General features: G+C 41.3%; 1 protein-coding gene across 1 annotated transcript in view; it reads left to right on the forward strand.

The window, feature by feature from the left end:
* The window catches only part of sema6bb (sema domain, transmembrane domain (TM), and cytoplasmic domain, (semaphorin) 6Bb), a 257,488-nt gene that overhangs the window by 141,347 nt on the left and 96,706 nt on the right, over positions 1-19,435 (forward strand). The window contains exons 4-6 of the mRNA XM_060846599.1: positions 10,570-10,660; positions 15,385-15,504; positions 17,739-17,827. Coding sequence (XP_060702582.1) covers positions 10,570-10,660; positions 15,385-15,504; positions 17,739-17,827 — 300 coding nt within the window. The remainder of the gene's footprint in view (positions 1-10,569; positions 10,661-15,384; positions 15,505-17,738; positions 17,828-19,435) is intronic.

Consider the following 19,435-nt stretch of genomic DNA (forward strand, 5'->3'; position numbering starts at 1 on the left):
ACCTTGGAATAAGTTAGCACCAGTAACTGAAACTAAATACATTTTAAAAATAATATCTTGTTTGAAGGGAATGTGTTTTTTTCTATCTTTGTCCATAAACACTTGCAGTGGCATATTCAGTACGATGACAGTCCATAAACAAAGGATATTAGAGAGATGACAGCATCAAATTCATTTATATGAAATGAGCCAGCTATTTCTGCCTGCCTTTCATTTCATGTTTATATATTCTTAATCTTGACAAGCGTGAGTTTCTTTGGGAGACAAACAAAAAAAAAATCTTTTCTTTGGTATGTAAAGACTTTGACAGAAAAAAAGAATCAGGTAGCTGTATATCTTCCAACAAAGCATCAATATACATAGTGAAGGCATAATGGAAGCATATTGTATTAATATCACTTCGGTGTACACAGTCAGTATAATATTTCAACATTTGCACAAAGTCAACACAGTGATGTACTATTGACAAAGCAAAGAAATATCCATGAAAAAATGTACGTACACAATCTTTCCCTCTTCCTCTTGTTTCTTTTGATTCCAGAGTCACTGACTGCCCTCTGTTCTTTTGTTAAAGAGTTTTGCGACTCTCAGCAGAATATTTGGCCAGGGAGACATAACAAAATAAGTGAAATGCATTGCTAACATATCGCAAACTGTCAGCACTGCACACGACAACTAAGGGACATGGCACAGGCACACCAAGGATTTGGGATCAGGTTGGAAGTTGAGACACATTAATTGGCTTCACTGAGCCCGGACTGAGCACAGAAGAGATCAACTAAGTCTCATTCCCCCTTCTGTGTTGATCCATCCTTATAAAGCTAGGGGTGGATTTTCTGCATGCTACCTTTGTACAGAACATTGATAGAAACACATAAGTTGCCATCAATCTTCCATTGAAATTACAGCAGAAGATTGAAAAAACTCAGGAGAAATTCTCTCAGTAAGTATCATGGCAACATTAGTGACACTAATCGGTTCCAACTTTCATTAACTGAAGTTTCACCAGCTACAGTAGAGAGTTTTAAATCCATTTCCCCAGGGCATTCACATTGGCTTCAAGTTTTTGAGTGCAGTGACCTTACCACCATGGCATCACCTCTTCTGTTAATCCACACTGCTTTCAAAATATCTGACATTATCCTTGTTACTGCACCTCCCCTTGCGAACTCTCCATCTTTGCATCCCATGTTTAGCAAGCAACTCAATACTCTTCGCACAACCCCTTCCTCCTGAAAGTTATCCAAGGACAGTCTGAACTCATGGGCTAGTATTTGTAGAAGGCATCCTGGAAGATTGTAATATCATTTCTTCATGTTTGGTGGTGGCCCATTCCAGAATAAGCAGAGGCAGAGAGATTTAATAAAAAGCATTCTGGGTGTCATTCAATGAAAGACAGCCCACATATCAGAGGACAGAAGGAAAAAAAATGGATGTTAGGAATGAAATATCTATCATGTTAGTCTTCTACTCTTTCACGACATGACCAACTGTGAAGAGAGGATGACTTCCGTAAATGGAGGGATGTGAATAGAGAGGGGTCAGTTAGTTCAGTTGGATGGTTAGCTGGTTTGCAAAGTAATGCCCGCAGTGTAGGTTAAATTCCGATTGAGGTGATCATGAAGGACTCGCCTTCTCAAGCTCTCCCCATACCTGAGGTGTGGTGAAGCCTCAGGTTAAACCACCACCAGTTGTCTGTCTCTCTCCCCCTCTAATAAGAGCCTATCCCCCTCAAGGACTATGGCAACTTTGCTTGCTACTTCTGATTGATAATGGTAAATTGCAGACAGTGATCAATTCAGCGAAAACAAGGTGGCTGCAGTTAGGAAATGTATTATTGCAGTGTATAGGTACAAAATGTATCAGTTTGTTTATCCTGAAGCAGCCTATTAACATTGCACATGATTCTAGAGAAAGCAAGTACTCAGATCACCTTCCTCAACATTTTATGTACTTTCAGGACCTCTTTTATTTGAACTAAAAGCTTCATTCCTTCTTTATTGGATTGGAGAGAGTAGAGGAGTCCCTACATTTCTGAGTTTGTTATCTCACTTAGAGTCATAGGGATGTACAGCACAGAAACAGAACCTTCAGTCCAACTCGTCCATGTCGACGAGATATCTTAAATTAATCTAGTCCCATTTGCCAGCACTTGGCCCATATCGCTCTAAATCCTTCCTATACCCATCCAGATGCATTCTAAGTGTTGTACTAGCCTCTACCACTTCCTCTGGCAGCTCATTCATACACACACCACCCTCTGCATGAAAATGTTGCCTTTAGGTCCCTTTTGAATCTTACCACTTTCACCCTCAACTTATGCCCTCTAGTTCTGGACTCTCCCCACACCAGGGAAAAGACCTTGTCTATTTCCCCTATCTATGCCCTTCATGGTTTTATAAACTTCTATAAGGTCACCTCTCAGCCTCTGACACTCCACGGAAAACAGTCCCAGCCTATTCATCCTCTCCTTATGGCTCAAATCCTCAAACCCTGGCAACAGTCTGGTAAATCTTTTCTGAACACTTTCAAGTTTCACAACAGAATTGCACACAATATTCCAAAAGTGGCCTAACCAACATCCTGTACAGCCGCAACATGACCTCCCAACTCCTAAACTCAATGCTCTGAACAATAAAGGAAAGCATACCAAACGCCTTCTTCATTATCCTATCTACCTGCGACTCCACTTTCAAAAAACTATGAACCTGCACTCCAAGGTATTTTTGTTAAGCAGCACTCATCAGGACCTTACCATTAAGTGGGTAAGTTCTGCCTTGATTTGCCATTCTATCTGCCATTCCTCAGCCCATTGGCCCATCTGATCAAGATCCTGTTATACTCTGAGGTAACCTTCTTCACTATCCACTGCACCTCTAATTTTAGTGTCATCTGTAAACTTACTAACTATACTTCCTATGTTCGCATCCAAATTATTTATATAAATGATGAAAAGTAGTGGACCCAGCACCGATCCTTGTGGCACACCGCTGGTCACAGGCCTCCAGTCTGAAAAGCAACCCTCCACCACCACCCTCTGTCTTCTACCTTCAAGCCAGTTCTGTATCTAAATGGCTAGTTCTCCTTGTATTCTGTGTGATTTAACCTTGCTAACCAATCTCTCATGAGGAATCTTGTTGAACACCTTACTGAAGTCCATGTAGATCACGTCCACTGCTCTGCCCTCATCATTTCTCTTTGTTACTTCTTCAAAAACCTCAATCAGGTTAGTGAGACATGATTTCCCATGTACAAAGCCATGTTGACTATCCCTAATCAATCCTTGCCTTTCCAAACACTTGTAAATCCCCTCCCTCCAGACTATCTCCGACAATTTGCCCACCGCCAAAGTCAAGCTCGAGTCCCCTGGCTCTTCCTTTCCATCTTTCTTAAATACCACGTTAGCCAACCTCCAGTCATCTGACACTTCACCTGTGACAATCGATGATGCAAATATCTCAGCAAGGGGCCCACCAATCACTTCCCTAGCTTCCCACAGAGTTCTAGGGTACACCTGATCAGGTCCTGGGGATTTATTCACCTTTATGCATTTCAAGACGTCCAGCACTTGCTCCTCTGTAATATGGACATTTTTCAAGCTGACACCATCCATTTCCCTATATTCTTTATCTTCCATGTCCTTTTCCACAGTAAACACTGATGCAAAATATTCGTTTAGTATCACCCCCATCTCCTGTGGCTCCACACAAAGACTGCCTTGCTGATTTTTAAGGGGCCGTATTCGCTCCCTAGTTACTATTTTGTCCTTAATGTATTTATAGAATCCCTTTGGATTCTCCTTAACCCTATTTGCCAAAACTATCTCATAGCCCCTTTTTGCCCTCCTATTTCCCTCTTAAGTGTGCTCCTGCTGGCTGTACACTCTTCTAAGGATTCACTCGATCTCCGCTGTCTATTCCTGACAAATGCTTTTTTTACCAAAACCTCTATTTCCCTAGTCATCCAACATTCCCTGCATCTACCAGACTTGCCTTTCACCCTAACAGGAACATACTGACTCTGGAACTCACTTTGTCTCATTTTTGAAGGATTCCCAATTTCTAGCCATCCTTTTACCTGTGAACATCCACTGCCAATCACCTTTTGAAAGTTTTTGCTTAATACCATCAAAAATTAGCCTTCTTCCAATTTAGAACTTTAACTTATAGATCCTGACTCTCCTTTTCCATCACTTTTAAAACTAATAGAATTATGGCCCCTTGCCCCAGAATGCTCCCCCCCCTCAACATCTCCTATCTTATTTCCCAAATGTACGTCAAGTTTTCACCTTCTGTAGTCGGGTACATCCACATTCTGTATCAGAACAGTTTCTTGTACATACTTAACAAATTTCTCTCCATCTAAACACTTAACACTGTGGCAGCCCCAATCTATGTTTGGAAAGTTAAAATTCCCTGTCATAAACACACTATTATTCATACAGATAATTGAGATGTCCTTACAAACTTGTTTCTCAATTTCCCATTCCTATTGGGGAATCTGCAGTACAATCCCAATGAGGTGATCATCCCTTCTACTGCAAGAAAACTACATTTTGGCTATAGTGTCTGTTTTAGCTCTTTCACGTTGGTACAGCCTTCCTTCACAGGATGTTAACAGTATTTGGGGTCGACCGTGTCAATGTATGAAAGAGGATCTCAAGAAAATTCTACCATTCCTGAAAAAGACTATCCATTTAACACTGAGAAAAATCTAGATCCCGCCGCTGGTCAACCAAAACTTGTCTTATTCAAGATCTTTTTGTCTAACCCACTCATCTCATATTCTTTTGTGCACTGCTCAGTCATGATGTTGTCCAGCACCAAGGTGTCCATGTTTGTGCGTATATCTGTATGTGGCTGTATGCGTGTTTGTGTGTGTAGCAACAGCAGCAGCAGCAGTAGTAAGGAGTTGTACTTTCAGCAACATGTTATATCCCACCACATTTCCAAAGATTTAGCACTGGGAAACAGCAGGAGCATGCACAAAAGGGAATATTTCAATAAACCCCATGGTACAGCTTTGTCACTGGCCTGTATCCCTGCTGAAATTTCATGAAGAGATGCAAAATTCTTATGATTATTATTCCACAAGTATAACCCAAGATCTTTCTGTGGAGTGAACATTGCTCATTTGCGGCATGGTGGCTCAGTGGTTAGCACTGCTGTTTCACAGTGCCGGGGACCCAGGTTCGATTCCACCCTCAGGTGACTGTCCTTGTCAAGTTTGTACGATCACTCCATGTCTGTGCGGGTTTCTTCCCACAGTCCAAAAGTGTGCAGGTTAGATGGATGGACCGTACTAAATTGCCCTATAGTGTCCAGGGATGTGCAGGCTAGGGGGATTAGCCATGGGGAATGCAGGGATAGGGCGGAGTGGGTCCGGATGGGATGCTGTTCGGGAAGGTTGGTGTAGACTCGAATGGCTTGCTTCCACACTGTAGGGATTCTGTGGTTTCTTGTGGGCATCACATCTTAAGGAAAAACAAATGTAGCTGTCGAGCAGTTGATTCAGTTTTTCACACAGTTCAGTATGAATCCAGTTTAACAACAAGCAGCCCCTTCCTGAGAGGAATTTCAAAAATTGCTGTAATTCATTGCTGTGCCTTGTTTTAATCTCTTGATAAAGTTAAGTTATAAGAGGGCTTGGTACACATTTTGATAGTCAAAAGTGTGATGAGATCAAAGGAAATTGAAATTTTTTCAGGTTTGTAATCTATGTTCAGTGTTTCCTGAATTCTGACAGCCCATTATAGGAACAATATGCCTAGAATGTTTTATTCATACAGACTGTTATTTATATTCATAATAACTGCTACCTCTAGTAAATGTCCTTTGAAGGATAAAATAGCAATCTTTTGACCAAACATGATATAATAAAATCTCAATTGGCACCAGGCTGTTACGTGAATACAGCAAATGGTTGTGTTTTCTTGTACCTCTGCATCAGAGTTTGGAAATATAGTTTGTAGACTGCATGTAGCCATTATCCATTCACATGCGACTCTCCAAAGACTTCCCGTATGCCTCTGAGATTACTCTCACAAATTGCCTTGCTGGACATTGGCAGATCTCTGAAATAAAGCAAAGACCTGTGGATACTGGAGACCTGAAACAAAAAAAAATGGAAATTGCAGGAAAAAATCCAACAAGGTCTGGCAGCGACCTGAGGGGGAAAAAAACAGGGTTCACGTTTTGAGCCTAGGGAGTTATGAGAAAGTAATGTGCCTGGTGGGCAGTGTTTGTTAATTGTTTTTTTTAAATTGGTGACAAGAGTAAAAGAAAATCAAGGAGCGGGGTGCTGGAGGCATTTGAATGCTGTTGGTGGCACAGTGACAGTGTCCCTACCTCTAGGCCAAGAGGCCCGGGTTGAAGTCTTAGTCGTTCAGGAAGAGTGTGATGGCATTCCCAAATAGGAAAAATATCAAAGAAGCACACCTTTTCTTTAAAAGAAAACTGCTGATTTGACATGGATGGTTTAGTTACAAAGAAAACAGAGGATTCTGTGGTAATGTCACTCTTTGTCAAACTTGAAACCTCCAGAGGTGTGCTATATAAAACAGCTGGGCTATCACAGGGTCCCCAATAGAGGGTTCTCTACATGGGACTGCTCTCACTGGAGAGGAGGGGTGAAGGGTTTTATACACAGCAGATATATGCAACCAAGGTGATTCCCAGCCAAACAGAGCTGTGGAGGCCGTAGACACATAGATGTTGGTTGTGAGTAATTGTGTTCCCTGTTTAATTACTTTAAAAAGCTTATTTTTGTTCTTCTGGTTGTACCTCAGCCCCACACCCTTCATCTTTGGGCTCACAGTGTGCAAGCGGCAGGCAGGTAGAAGGCACTCATTATGGGTCCCTGACCAAAGTGGGGTCAGCAAGCCATGGAGGGAATCAGAGTTCCCGACTGTGTGCCCCTCTTCCACAACTATTTGAATGTCCGATGTCCTTGGAAAGGGAGCACATAATGCCCACCACCATCCTTCTGGTATTTTGAGAGAAGTTGGCACCTTGGGCCCTTCATTTCCCCTATCAATTTTTATTTTGTCCCCTCCCTTGTTTCCTCCCCTTTTTATTTATCTTCTTGCTGCACATCCCCTCATGGGCAGTGTTTGTAGTAATATGTTAATTGGGTGAATGATAAATTGAGTTAATTTTCAGAGGAGGTGGTGGAGATGGGTGTAATTATGTCATTTAAAAGTCATCTAGATGGGTACTTGAATGAGAAGGGTTTAGTGGGATATGGGCTAAGTGCTGGCAAGTGGAATAAGGTCAGTTGAAGATAATTGGTCAGTATGGATGAGTAGGAATGAAGGGTCTGCTTCCATGCTGTATAACTCTATGACTATAAATAGAAGGACTCAGTTCTCCCTCAGTGTGGGGTTGGATTCTGGACGGGCAAATGGAAACTTGCTAAGCTACAAATTGACAATAAAATGCTTGTAAATCTCTGGATGTCATTTGCTACCTCATTCGACACATGGACATTGGTCTCTTAAACGCACAATTCTTCCCCAGATGGTCAGCCAAATGGAGTACTTTGGGTGTGGTACTGGACTACAGCTGAATTTCATTGGAACTGTATTGAGCAATGGATGTTCTGTCTTTCATGCAAGGAAGGGAAAAGGTTGTGTTTTTAAATAAAGAACAAGGAACACAAACTAATCAGCCAACAAGTAAGATTTCTTCACGTCACACATTTTAATGCACGACCAGATTTCCCAGTGCACTCCTCCCAGTGACTCAATGAATTTGCCGTTTTATAATGATTAGGACATCATCATCAGAGAATGTTGGGGAAACTGTAACAGACTGAAAGGCACGCACCACACGTAAGACTTTTAACGTAAACAAGTATTTGCTCACATAACTAATGCAGTACTAAACTCAACTAAACGACTTGGCTAAAACAATGTAAATATAATGATAAATGTATCAGACTGAAATTTGATTTTAAATTGTAGTGAGGGTGTTGCAAGCAAACAGGGTTCAAATTGCGTGGAGGCCGCAACTGAGGTCACCCTTAGAAGCCCCTAAAAAACCCTCAGAAATTCTATCATTGGGCCAGCCAGTGAGAGGGAAGTCAGCCTTCTCTCTTCCCACTGCCATATGTGGGAGAGTCTGTGAAGAACTGTTCCATCATCCACAGGTTATTCTCTCCTTTGCTTGCTGCTAATAGGCTCTACTGATTCTCATTAGTGTGTGGGTTAAAGAGAGAGTGAGACACATGTTGACTCTGAGGGGATGTGAGAGAGAGAGAGAGAGCCTGCAAAGGTTGAGAGGAAAACAGAGACCGACCGACTGCCAGGCTGTATAGAGAGAGAGAGAAAAAATAAGAGAGACAGACTCCAATGGAATGAAAAAAAAGACACAGCCCCCATCTAGGTTTGTGTGTGTTTGTGTGTGTGTGTGTGTGTGTGTGTGTGTGTGAGAGAGAGAGAGAGAGAGAGAAGGACTTCAATAAGATGACAGGCAGACTTAGATTTCAATACTAATGAGTGAATAAGTTTGGTAAATTGAGTCTTTTCATGTGGGTTTGTCTGTTTAGATAATTTCATGCCAAATGTCCATAAGACCATAAGACATAGGAGTGGAAGTAAGGCCATTCGGCCCATCGAGTCCACTCAGCCATTTAATCATGGCTGATGGGCATTTCAACTCCACTTACCCGCATTCTCCCCGTAGCCCTTAATTCCTTGTGACATCAAGAATTTATCAATCTCTGCCTTGAAGACATTTAGCATCCCGGCCTCCGCTGCACTCCGCGGCAATGAATTCCACAGGCCCACCACTCTCTGGCTGAAGAAATGTCTCCGCATTTCTGTTCTGAATTGACCCCCTCTAATTTTAAGACTGTGCCCACGGGTCCTAGTCTCCCTGCCTAATGGAAACAATTTCTTAGCGTCCACCCTTTCCAAGCCATGAATTATCTTGTAAGTTTCTATTAGATCTCCCCTTAACTTCTAAACTCCAATGAGTACAATCCCAGGATCCTAAGCCGTTCCTCGTATGCTGGACCTACCTTTACAGGGATCATCCATGTGAATCTCCGCTGGACACGCTCCAGTGCCAGTATGTCCTTCCTGAGGTGTGGGGCCTAAAACTGAACACAGTACTCCAAATGGGGCCTAACCAGAGCTTTATAAAGTCTCAGTAGCACAACGCTGCTTTTATATTCCAACCCTCTTGAGATAAATGACAACATTGCATTCGCTTTCTTAATCATGGATTCAACCTGCATGTTTACCTTTAGAGAATCCTCGACTAGCACTCCCAGATCCCTTTGTACTTTGGCTTTATGAATTTTCTCACCATTTAGAAAGTAGTCCATGCTTGTATTCTTTTTTCCAAAGTGCAAGACCTCGCATTTGCTCACATTGAACTTCATCAGCCATTTCCTGGACCACTCTCCCAAACTGTCTAGATCCTTCTGCAGCCTCCCCACTTCCTCAGTACTACCTGCCTGTCCACCTATCTTCATATCATCAGCAAACTTCACTAGAATGCTCCCAGTCCCTTCATCGAGATCATTAATATATAACGTGAACAGCTGCGGCCCCAACACTGAACCCTGTGGGACACCGCTTGTCACTGGCTGCCATTCCGAAAAAGAATCTCTTATCCCAACTCTCTGCCTTCTGTCAGACAACCAATCCTCAATCCATGCCAGTTGTTTATTCACTTAGTATTTATGTGTAGATGAAGATATAGCAACACCCATGCCTGCCTAGAGCTGCTCTTGTTCCAACCTTCGAGCAAAGGCTCTGTCACATGACCACAGAGGTCACAGTTTCATCACAGCATACCTCCAGTGATATCTACATACTCTTTAATCCCTACTATTACATGTGGCTGCGCACTGCTCCAGAAGTCAACTGCTTGACGTCCCATTTTAACTTTTCAAAATGATTCTTGACTGCTTTATTTATTTGCTGGATCATTGATCAGTATGCTGGAGTAAATAATATAAAGGTGATCTTGGTGTCAACCTACTTTGCAACAGTGGGTTGACTAGATCTTTTGTAAAATTACCTTTGATGTGGCTGAGGAACCATTTTTTTGTATCCTCTCTGTATTAAGCAGCAAGAAGATAGTAAAAGCCTAGTTGTAAACTTCAAGTTTTGTGCATATGTGATGAAGTTGCATTGGCTATGATCTCACTGGCCTGTGGAAAGTGTTAGGAAAGGGCTTGTGGAACTAAAAATGTGGTTCTTAAGAAAATATCAAGGAGAGTCCTTGAAAACAGAATTAGATTGACCCCTGCAAACAATGCATTATTTCTGCATCTACAATCTTTCAAACGTACACCTGTTGATCACACAGCACTGACTAGTGGAACAATAGCTTATTTATAGCTGTTTGCTTTCCACCTTAGAATTGATTTCTTTGTTGCATGAATATATTATAAAGACAATATGAGTCAATTATGAAAAAGTTTCACTGTAATTGACTTTCTTCTCAATTTCAAATGAAATATGGTCATTGAGCTCAACCCTGACTGGTTTGCTGAGCATTGATGTAATCTATTTCTCATTCGCTCACAAAAGCTGATGGTCCTTATTTATTTCAGATGGATACGCTTGAATCTCTCGGACCTAGTATCAGTGGTATGGCAAGATGTCCTTATGATCCCAAACAAGCCAATGTTGCACTCTTTGCTGGTAAGAGTAGAAACTTTAGTATTATTGGCTAAAACTCTAATTATTTAAACTAATTTGGCAACCACTCACGAAGAACTACTTTTAATAAAATGTTTTAATTGGGCTAGATTGCATTTAATATATCTCAGTTTCACATTTTTTTTTGTTGGCTTTAATACCTTCATTCGGTAATAGATTGTCAGGCATTGTTAGACACAAAAAGACCAGAAAGACCTTGGGCTTAGGCTGCAGTATGTGGAGAGATTCCTGAAATAAGGATGGGCAAGATGGGCATTGGGCAATTTGACCATGGTCTGAGGAAGGCTGAGTCAGCATCCACAAGTGTGATGGTTACAATGGGTTTGATGGAGAAAAAAAATCTCTGCTTCACAGAAGCAAAAATCAGAAAAAAATAACAGCCAGTCAAAGATGTTAGGGGGGCTAAAATAAAGCATACACTCATACAGACATAAACAGAAACTTCGGTCCAGCTGTCCATGCCAACCAGGTACTTAAACTAATCTAGTCCCTCTTGCCAGCTTTTGGCACATATCCCTCAATCCTTTCCCATTCTTATACCCATCCAGGTGCCTTTTAAGTGTTATAATTGCACTCACCTCTACCACTCCCTGTGGCATATACACACCACCTTCTGTGTGAAAAAGTTGTCCCTCAATTCCTTTTTAAATCTTTCCCCTCTCACCTTAAACCTATGCCCTCTAGATTTGGACTCCCCTTCCTTGGGGCAGAGACCTTGGCCATTCAACTTATCTATGTCCCTTGTGATTTTATAAATCTCTATAAGGTCACCTACACTCAGTGGAAAAAAGTCCCAGCCTTTTCAGCCTTTCCTTATAATTCAGACACACCATGGGTCTTAGTAATATCCTTGTGAATCTTTTTTGTACCTTTTCCAGTTTAATAACATCCTTCCTACAGCAGGGTGACCAGAATTGTAGGCAATATTCCAAACGTGGCCTTGCCAATGTCCTGTACAACTGTAGCATGATGTTCCAAATCCTGTTTAAGTTCTGCCTGGGATTGTCTTATCAATATGCAACGTCTCACATTTATCTAAATTAAACTCCATCTGCCATTTTTCACTCCACTGGTTCAGTCAATCAAGATCTTGTACTTTTAGATAACCTTCTTCACTTTCCACTATATCATCAATTTTGGTGTCATCCACAAACTACTAACTATGCCTCCTATATTCTCATCCAAATTATTTACATAAATGACAAACAACAGTGAACCCAGCACCAGTCTTTGCAGCACACCGCTGGTCACAGGCCTCCAGTCTGAACAACAACCCTCGACCTCCACCCCCTGTCTCCTAGCATCAAGCTAATTTTGTATCCAGTGGCTAGCTCTCCCTGGATTCTATGCGATCTAACCTTACTAATCAGTCCACTATGTGGAAACTTTTGAAGACTTGCTAAAGTCCATGTATACACCTTACTCACCACTGACGTCAGGCTCACAAGTCTGTAATTCCCTGGCTTTTATTTGCAGCCTTTCTTAAATAATGGCATAACATTAGCCAGTCTGCAGTCTTCTGGCACCTCAGCCATGGCTAAAAATGACACAAATATCTCTGCTGAAGACCCCACAATGTTTTCCCTAGTTTTTCATAATGTCCTGCGATATGCATGATCAGGTCCCAGGAATTTATCCACCTTTCTACAATTTAAGACTCCAGCACCACCTCTTCAGTAATGTGGACTCTTTTCAAACTATCACTATTTATTACACTGAGTTCCTTAGCTTCCATGTCTTTCTCCACTGTAGATACTGACGCAAAATATTCATTTTAGGATCTCACCTATCTCCTGTAGTTGCACACATCGGCGGCCTCACGGATCTTTAAGGGACCCTATTTTCTCCCTAGTTACTCTCTTGTCCTTAATGTACTTGTCAAATCTCATTGGTTCTTCTTAGCCTTATCTGCCAAAGCTATCTTATGTCCCACCTTTGCCATCCTGATTTCCCTCTAAAGTCTACACCTACACTTGCTATACTACTCAAGGTATTTACCTGATCCCAGTTGGCTATACCTGATTTATGCCTCCTTATTTTTCTTGACTTAGACGTTCAATATCTCTAGTCATCAGTGTTTCCTCTTCTTGCTAGCCTTGCCCTTCACACTAACAGGGACATGCTGTCCCTGAATTCTCATTATCTCTCTTTTGAAAGCCTTCCACTTACCCGACATTCCTTAACTCGCGAAAAGCCACCCCAGTCAACTTTTGAAAGTTTCTGTTTAATACCGTCAAAATTGACATTGCCCTAATTTAGAACTTTAACTGTGGACCTAGCCTATCCTTTTCCATAACTATTCTAAAATGAATAAAATTATGGTCATTGGTCCCAAAGTGCTCCCACACTAAGACTCTACCCTCTTGCCCTGCTTTATTTCCCCAATAGGAGGTTGAGATTTGTCCCTTCTTTAGTAGGACCCTCTATATATTGATTGAGTTTTCTTGAATATACTTAACAAATACCTCTCCGTCGAGGCCTTAACACTATGGCAGTCCCAGTCTATGCTTAGAAAGTTAAAATCCCCCAATATTAAAACTCTATTGTTCTTACAGCTATCTGAAATCTCCCTACATATTTGCTCCTTGATTTCCCATTGACTATTGGGAGGGGCTTGTTGTACAATTCCATCACAGTGATTAGCCCCTACTTATTTCTCATTTCCACACATATAGCTTCACTGGACGATCCCTCAGGAATATTCTCTCTAACTACTGCCGTGATATTTTCTCTAATCAAAAACGCCACACACCCTCTTCTCTTGCCTCTGTATCCTTCCTATAGCATCAGTATTCCAGAACATTGAGGGATGCTGCCAGTCCTATCCCTCTGAGTCGAAAAGTGCGGCACTGGAAAAGCACAACAGGTCTGGCAGCATCCATGGAGCAGGAGAGTCAATGTTTCGGGCTTAAGTCCTTCATCAAGAGTCCTATCCATCCCTCAGCCATGTTTGTGTAATAGCTATGAAATCCCAATCCCATGTTCCCAACCATACCCTGAGATCATCTGCCTGTCAGGCCTCTAGAATGGAAAGAAATGCGGTTTATTTCATCAATTTTCCCTCGTTCTCTGCTCTGCTGCTGCCAGCCTTGTCTTTTTAATTGCTGTCTTTAACTTCAGTAACAGGCTCAACATTCTCTCCAGTCTGATTACTGCTTAGGGTCTCACCTCCCTGTCAGACTTGTTTAAACCTTCCCGAATATCTCTAGCAAATCTCCCTGCTAGGATATTGGTCCCCCTCCAGTTCAGATGCAACCCATCCCTCTTGTGCAGGTCACTTTTGCCTCAGAGGAGATCTCAGTGATCAGAAAATCTGAATTCCTACCTCTTGCCCTCTCTCCTCAGCCATGCATTCATCTGCCCTATCTTATTACCACTCTCATTAGCACTTGACACCTCAAGATTACTACCCTTGAAGTCCTGCCTTTTAACCTCCTGCCTAACTCCCTACGTTCATTGTGCAGACCTCATCCCTTTGTCGATCTATGTCGTTGGTACCAATGTGTACAACGACCTCTGGCTGCTCAAGTTCCCCTTTGAGAATTTGCTGTGACTGCTCCAAGATGTCCTAGATCAAAGATTTGAAAGGAAGGTCTTAAAGAAAGTGAGAGAGATGTAAAGTAGAAATTTCGGAGAGAATTTCAGAGCATGAGGTACCTAAATTCGTGACTGAATGGATTGGTGGGTTGAAGTGAGCAGAGAATTTGCAAGGCCACTTTTAGAATACTGGGGTGGGCTGGAACGTCTGTCATGCAATAGGACTTTACAAAGTTATGAATAGATGAGACAATGAAGGGATTTAAACAGAGGATGAAACTTTCAGATTAGAATATGAAAAGGAACGGTCTCTTGTAGACAAAATTGATGGGGAATATGATGTAACCAGGAGAGTTTCAAGTGAACTAAAGATTATGGAAAGTGGGAAGCTAACTAGAAAATCATTGGAATAATCAAATGTGGAGATAACATTGCAAATGTGTGGCTAAGATATTTCACCTGCTCGTCTATCCTTACTCCTGTCATTTAAGGAGGGCAAGGAAGATTTTCAATAGTAGGAATCTAAGTTATCAGGAAAGAACAGAAAGTCTGGGCACTCTAAATGAAGGCCTTATAAATTTGAAAGGAATTGATGACATTGTTCCAGGTAAATGTTTCACAATAAAGATGATGAAGATTAGAGAGACTTAAAACTTCAGATGTCAGGAATGTTGAGGGAAGCAGAGTTGAAAGAAGCTAATAACTGTGAAACCTTGCAATATTACATCATTGTTGAGACAGTTTCCAGTCAACCAGGTCAGAGGTGTTACTGCACACCTCTAGAGCAGCTGAGCCTTGGACCTGGAATTCCTGGTTCAAAGATAAGAACACTACCACTGCACCGTATGAGTCCCTCAAGCACTCCATACTATTTGCTAATCATTGAGTTTAGAAATATGTTATTACATCCCTCTGGGCCAGGTGGGACTTGAACCTGAGACTTCTGACTCAGAGGTAGAGACATTACCACTGTACAGGATGAGCCCCTTAGGCACTCCACATGCCTGGCAATGGGTTGAAAATCAGGTGAATTCTACAATGGCCAGGCAATCTGCTACTCCAATGTCAATCCCTCTTCATGTGTAAAATTTGAAAACTGGTCCAACTTTAATCGATTATTGAATGCTTTTCATTTAAATGCTGAAATGTTCCTAATTTTCTGACATTAGATAATAAACTTTTCACTGGGACGGTCACTGATTTCCTAGCGATTGATGCTGTCATCTATCGAAGCTTGGGTGGCAGTCCAACCCTCCGAACAGTCAAACATGACTCCAAATGGTTCAAAGGTAGGTCATCAAACCATAAGAGAAGATATGTAAAATATCTTGTAACATGGCAACTCTTGAATTTATTGTCAGCCCTCACAGCTAAATTTCACCAGAGACATTTCTAAGAGTTATGCCCAACCATAGCAAAGCAAGGAGGACAATTGTTCAATATGGATGGTTCTTTTGGCACTGACAAAATCATCAAAATTGAATTGACATTAGGAGTGTTGCAGCACTTCATTGGGGTTACATTTGATAAGTCATTTAGTGGAGGGTCCAATAATGGTCATCTCTCCTTTTCTGTTCACTGTCATTCACCCTGTATAGGTCACAACTCCATTCAAGGTCTCAAGTTAAGTTTCAGTGAGAAGCTTCAGGACTGTTCTGATCCTTTGTGATGGGGCATCTTTTTCTTGGATGTGGTGGATAATTCATGATGACACCATCATAATCCTGGCCTGGCACTGATCTCCTTCCCCTCTGTGGCACAAACTCACAGCTCATCCTGCATTGCTGTTGAGCCTAATCCAAGAAAGTGTAGTTTGGATATTGAGTGGTGCTGACACCTCTGGCCTTGAAAACTCCAGCTTCCACAGTCTAAGAGCATGCTTAAAAATTGCCCATGAAGATAATGTCGCCAAGGCTGATTGCTCAACAAAACTGAACTCATTGGATTCATTGGAAGAGAGTAAGAAAGCAAAGTGACTTTAAGGCCCACGGGTGAAATGAGTTGATATGTTTGTTGCATTTTCTGGACTCTCAATCATATCCCTGCCTTGCAATCATTTCTAAGTATCTGCCAAACTCTATATATTGCACATTGTTGGTGACTGAACCCTAAAATCTTCTGAATCAGAGAGGGATGAGATTTGTGGAGCCAACAAGAGTTCACAGAAACAGCCATGAACAGATGATGGGAGACAGCAAAAAAATCAACGCAAGTTGATAGGAACCATTTTGGGAGTCATAAAATGGAATATGAAATTGCCTAGAGCAGCTGGAGAGATCAATAAAGTTTATTCTTTTATCTACACTGCAAGGAACACAGGGAATAAACATTAATAATGTTATTATGCCAAAAGTATCACGGTAACTGCACTTGCCCCTTGAGTATTTTCCTAAAGTATAATAGATTATTACAAATTTCCATATACCGAATATTTATTGCATCTCTCATCAAACAAATATTTTGGCCAATAATCATTGCAGAAATGTTAGCCACTTCTATGGATCAGTGGGTAAGGTGTTACACTGAGCATTACAGATCAACAAGGTACTAGGGTTCAGCTCTGATGAAGAGTCATCTAGACTCGAAACATTGCCTTGCGCTCTCTGTCCTTGGGTGTGGTCTGACGTGGTGTGATCTCCAGCATTTGTCGTTTTCAGTACAGATTCCAGCATGTGCAGTAATTTACTCCTATTAGGTTTTGATCCCTAGTCTGTACTGAATCAGATATGCTCAGCCAGATCAATAGTTAGACTAGGGCTCAGCAAACCTGATCTAGGAAGGGAAGATCCATCCAATTCATCTACGTGCCCCCATCTGATTAGATCAATGACACTGGACTGGAAAACATATATATGATGCTTCATGAGGTTAGGTTTAGCACTAAAGGCATAGCCTGCTGACACAGTGGTCCAGTTACTTACAAAAGAAAAATACCCACTTGTAATGGAGAACCATTTTACAGAGTAAGACGATAATATATATTACTTTCATTCATGCCTATCTATTTCATAGGCATGTTTTTACAAATTCAATTTTTCTGAATAAATGTAACTGAGTAATGTATGTGTTTTTATATATATATATATGTAATAACTTTTGACTTGTTAATAGTTCCCATGGCAATTTAATCAAGAGTGCAATACTTTTCTTTCAAATCATTCTTTCTTTGTAGCTGGCTCTGAGTTTCTGTTTGTTTTAACATCTATACTTACCTCCTAAAAATATCATACATATTAAAAAATATCAAGTGTAGTCTCATAATAAATGTAAACTTTGATATTAATGTAGCTTCTCTTCACTGCACCTAATTATGTTTGTGCAATTTGTGATGATTAAAGTGAATTATAATGAAAACTGAGTCAATACAATCGCAGTAAAATATTCATTACCTTGAAAGGTGTTCAACCAATTTACAATTAGATTTTTTTTGGCTGATGGGTTAATAAGTGATTAATATGATGTTTTACTTGATGTCATTGCTAAGGAAAGGTGCTCAATTAAATCTTACCTAATTTTCTTCCAGAACCATACTTTATCCACGCTGTAGAATATGGTCGACATGTTTTCTTCTTTTTCCGAGAAATTGCTATGGAATTTAACTACTTGGAGAAGGTAAGTGGGAACTTTGGGGTGACGTGATTGCTGAGGTGTACATCAAATGAAAATTATGTAGCAAGAAAAATATTGCCAGTATGGATAATAATACTTTGTCCTTCCTATCTGTTCGAATTGAAATGCAATCTCAGCACCTTTTAAGGGCCTCTTTCCTTTACTTGCCATCCTAGTGTGGAGTAAAGCTCACAAGACTGTTTGGAATGGGAGCAGACTTTTTTGGCTGTCAGGTACAGTCCTTCAAGAGTACAAAGTATAGTCAGGTTTTCCCAACTTGTTTGAATTGGTTGAGGTAAGTGATTGAACATTAGTAATAGATCCAAGAAGTTCGGAAGAACTTTTACCCAGATATTGTTGACATATCCTGATGGGTTATGTGACCCCATACTGCATAATTATATGTTTGACCTCATAGCTGGCATCTCACTTCTTACTAAAACTTGCAGTACTCCAACTCCAGATCAACAGCTTATCCCCGTGTAACTTGATTAAAGGATATGTTGCACACAGTTGATCTGTGCAGAGAACAGTTCTGTGGATCTCAAATCTTGCCTGCAGTTTGACTATTTCATGTTTACATCATTCAGACTTGCAATCACAGTGTGTTTAGTGGATCTGACAATTCAGTTTCTACATCACCCCCACTCTTATGTGAGTCCTTCCTCAGAAATATGGGAGAGGGTGGGCATTTTCATAAATTTGGGGAGGTTGGATTGGGGGGCAGACACACAGCATTGAGCAACTATGGAAAATTACATCGGTCACAATCCTATTCTCTTTCTGTATTGTCTATGGGCACAGCAGTGCCGACTGTACCAGCAGCAGCTAGACCAATACCAGTAGCAACTGTCTACCCAGCTAAGTGCCCCTCTATGGTGAAGATGAGATGGAGACCATGGTTGAGCTAGAAGAATGCTATACCCCTACTCAAGATGAGCAGATGATTAGCTCTCTCAGCGTATCCAGTGTCCTAGGTCAGCCTCTCACTGCAGGTCACTGCTGTCCTTTTTTGCAGCTTTGTAAAACCATTGTATAAGACTAACACACATTGTCAATGATTTACCTGCAGTGAAGGAAACTGAAGGATAATGGAGATCTGAAATGGGATTGATGAGTAAGTCACTTAGAAGTGGTCAGGGCTGTTGAGAAATTACTCCTGAGGACATTTAGCACCAAATTCTGGATTTCCCAGCCATAGGGCTTATTTTTGCAAGGGTCACCAGCTTCGGGGAGTAACAAAGATGGCTGCTCAGCAGAAAAACACTTTTCAATGAGACTGACAAGCTGTAAAGACAATTCTAATAAAATGAGGTTATACTGAAGAGCTCCAGCCATTGCCAGGTGAGAGAGAACACAGTTGAGAGCACATCTTCTCAGGAAGTGTTCTTACTGCTTGACAGATTATCCCAGCTTCTGAGAAGGCACTCAACCTGCTTAGCCTGTCACCAACCTTATACCTGAATTTTTCTGCGTACTTCTACCTTGTAACTCTAGAAGGGATCGAGGGAAGAGGGCACAGCTGTGCCATCTGTTCCAGCAGCAGCATGAGCAATGTCAGAGCATCAGTCTTGCCTACCCATGTGCCCTGTACAGCAAAGATGGAATGGA

Source organism: Hemiscyllium ocellatum, chromosome 28, assembly GCF_020745735.1.
Source record: "Hemiscyllium ocellatum isolate sHemOce1 chromosome 28, sHemOce1.pat.X.cur, whole genome shotgun sequence".
NCBI lineage: Eukaryota > Metazoa > Chordata > Chondrichthyes > Orectolobiformes > Hemiscylliidae > Hemiscyllium > Hemiscyllium ocellatum.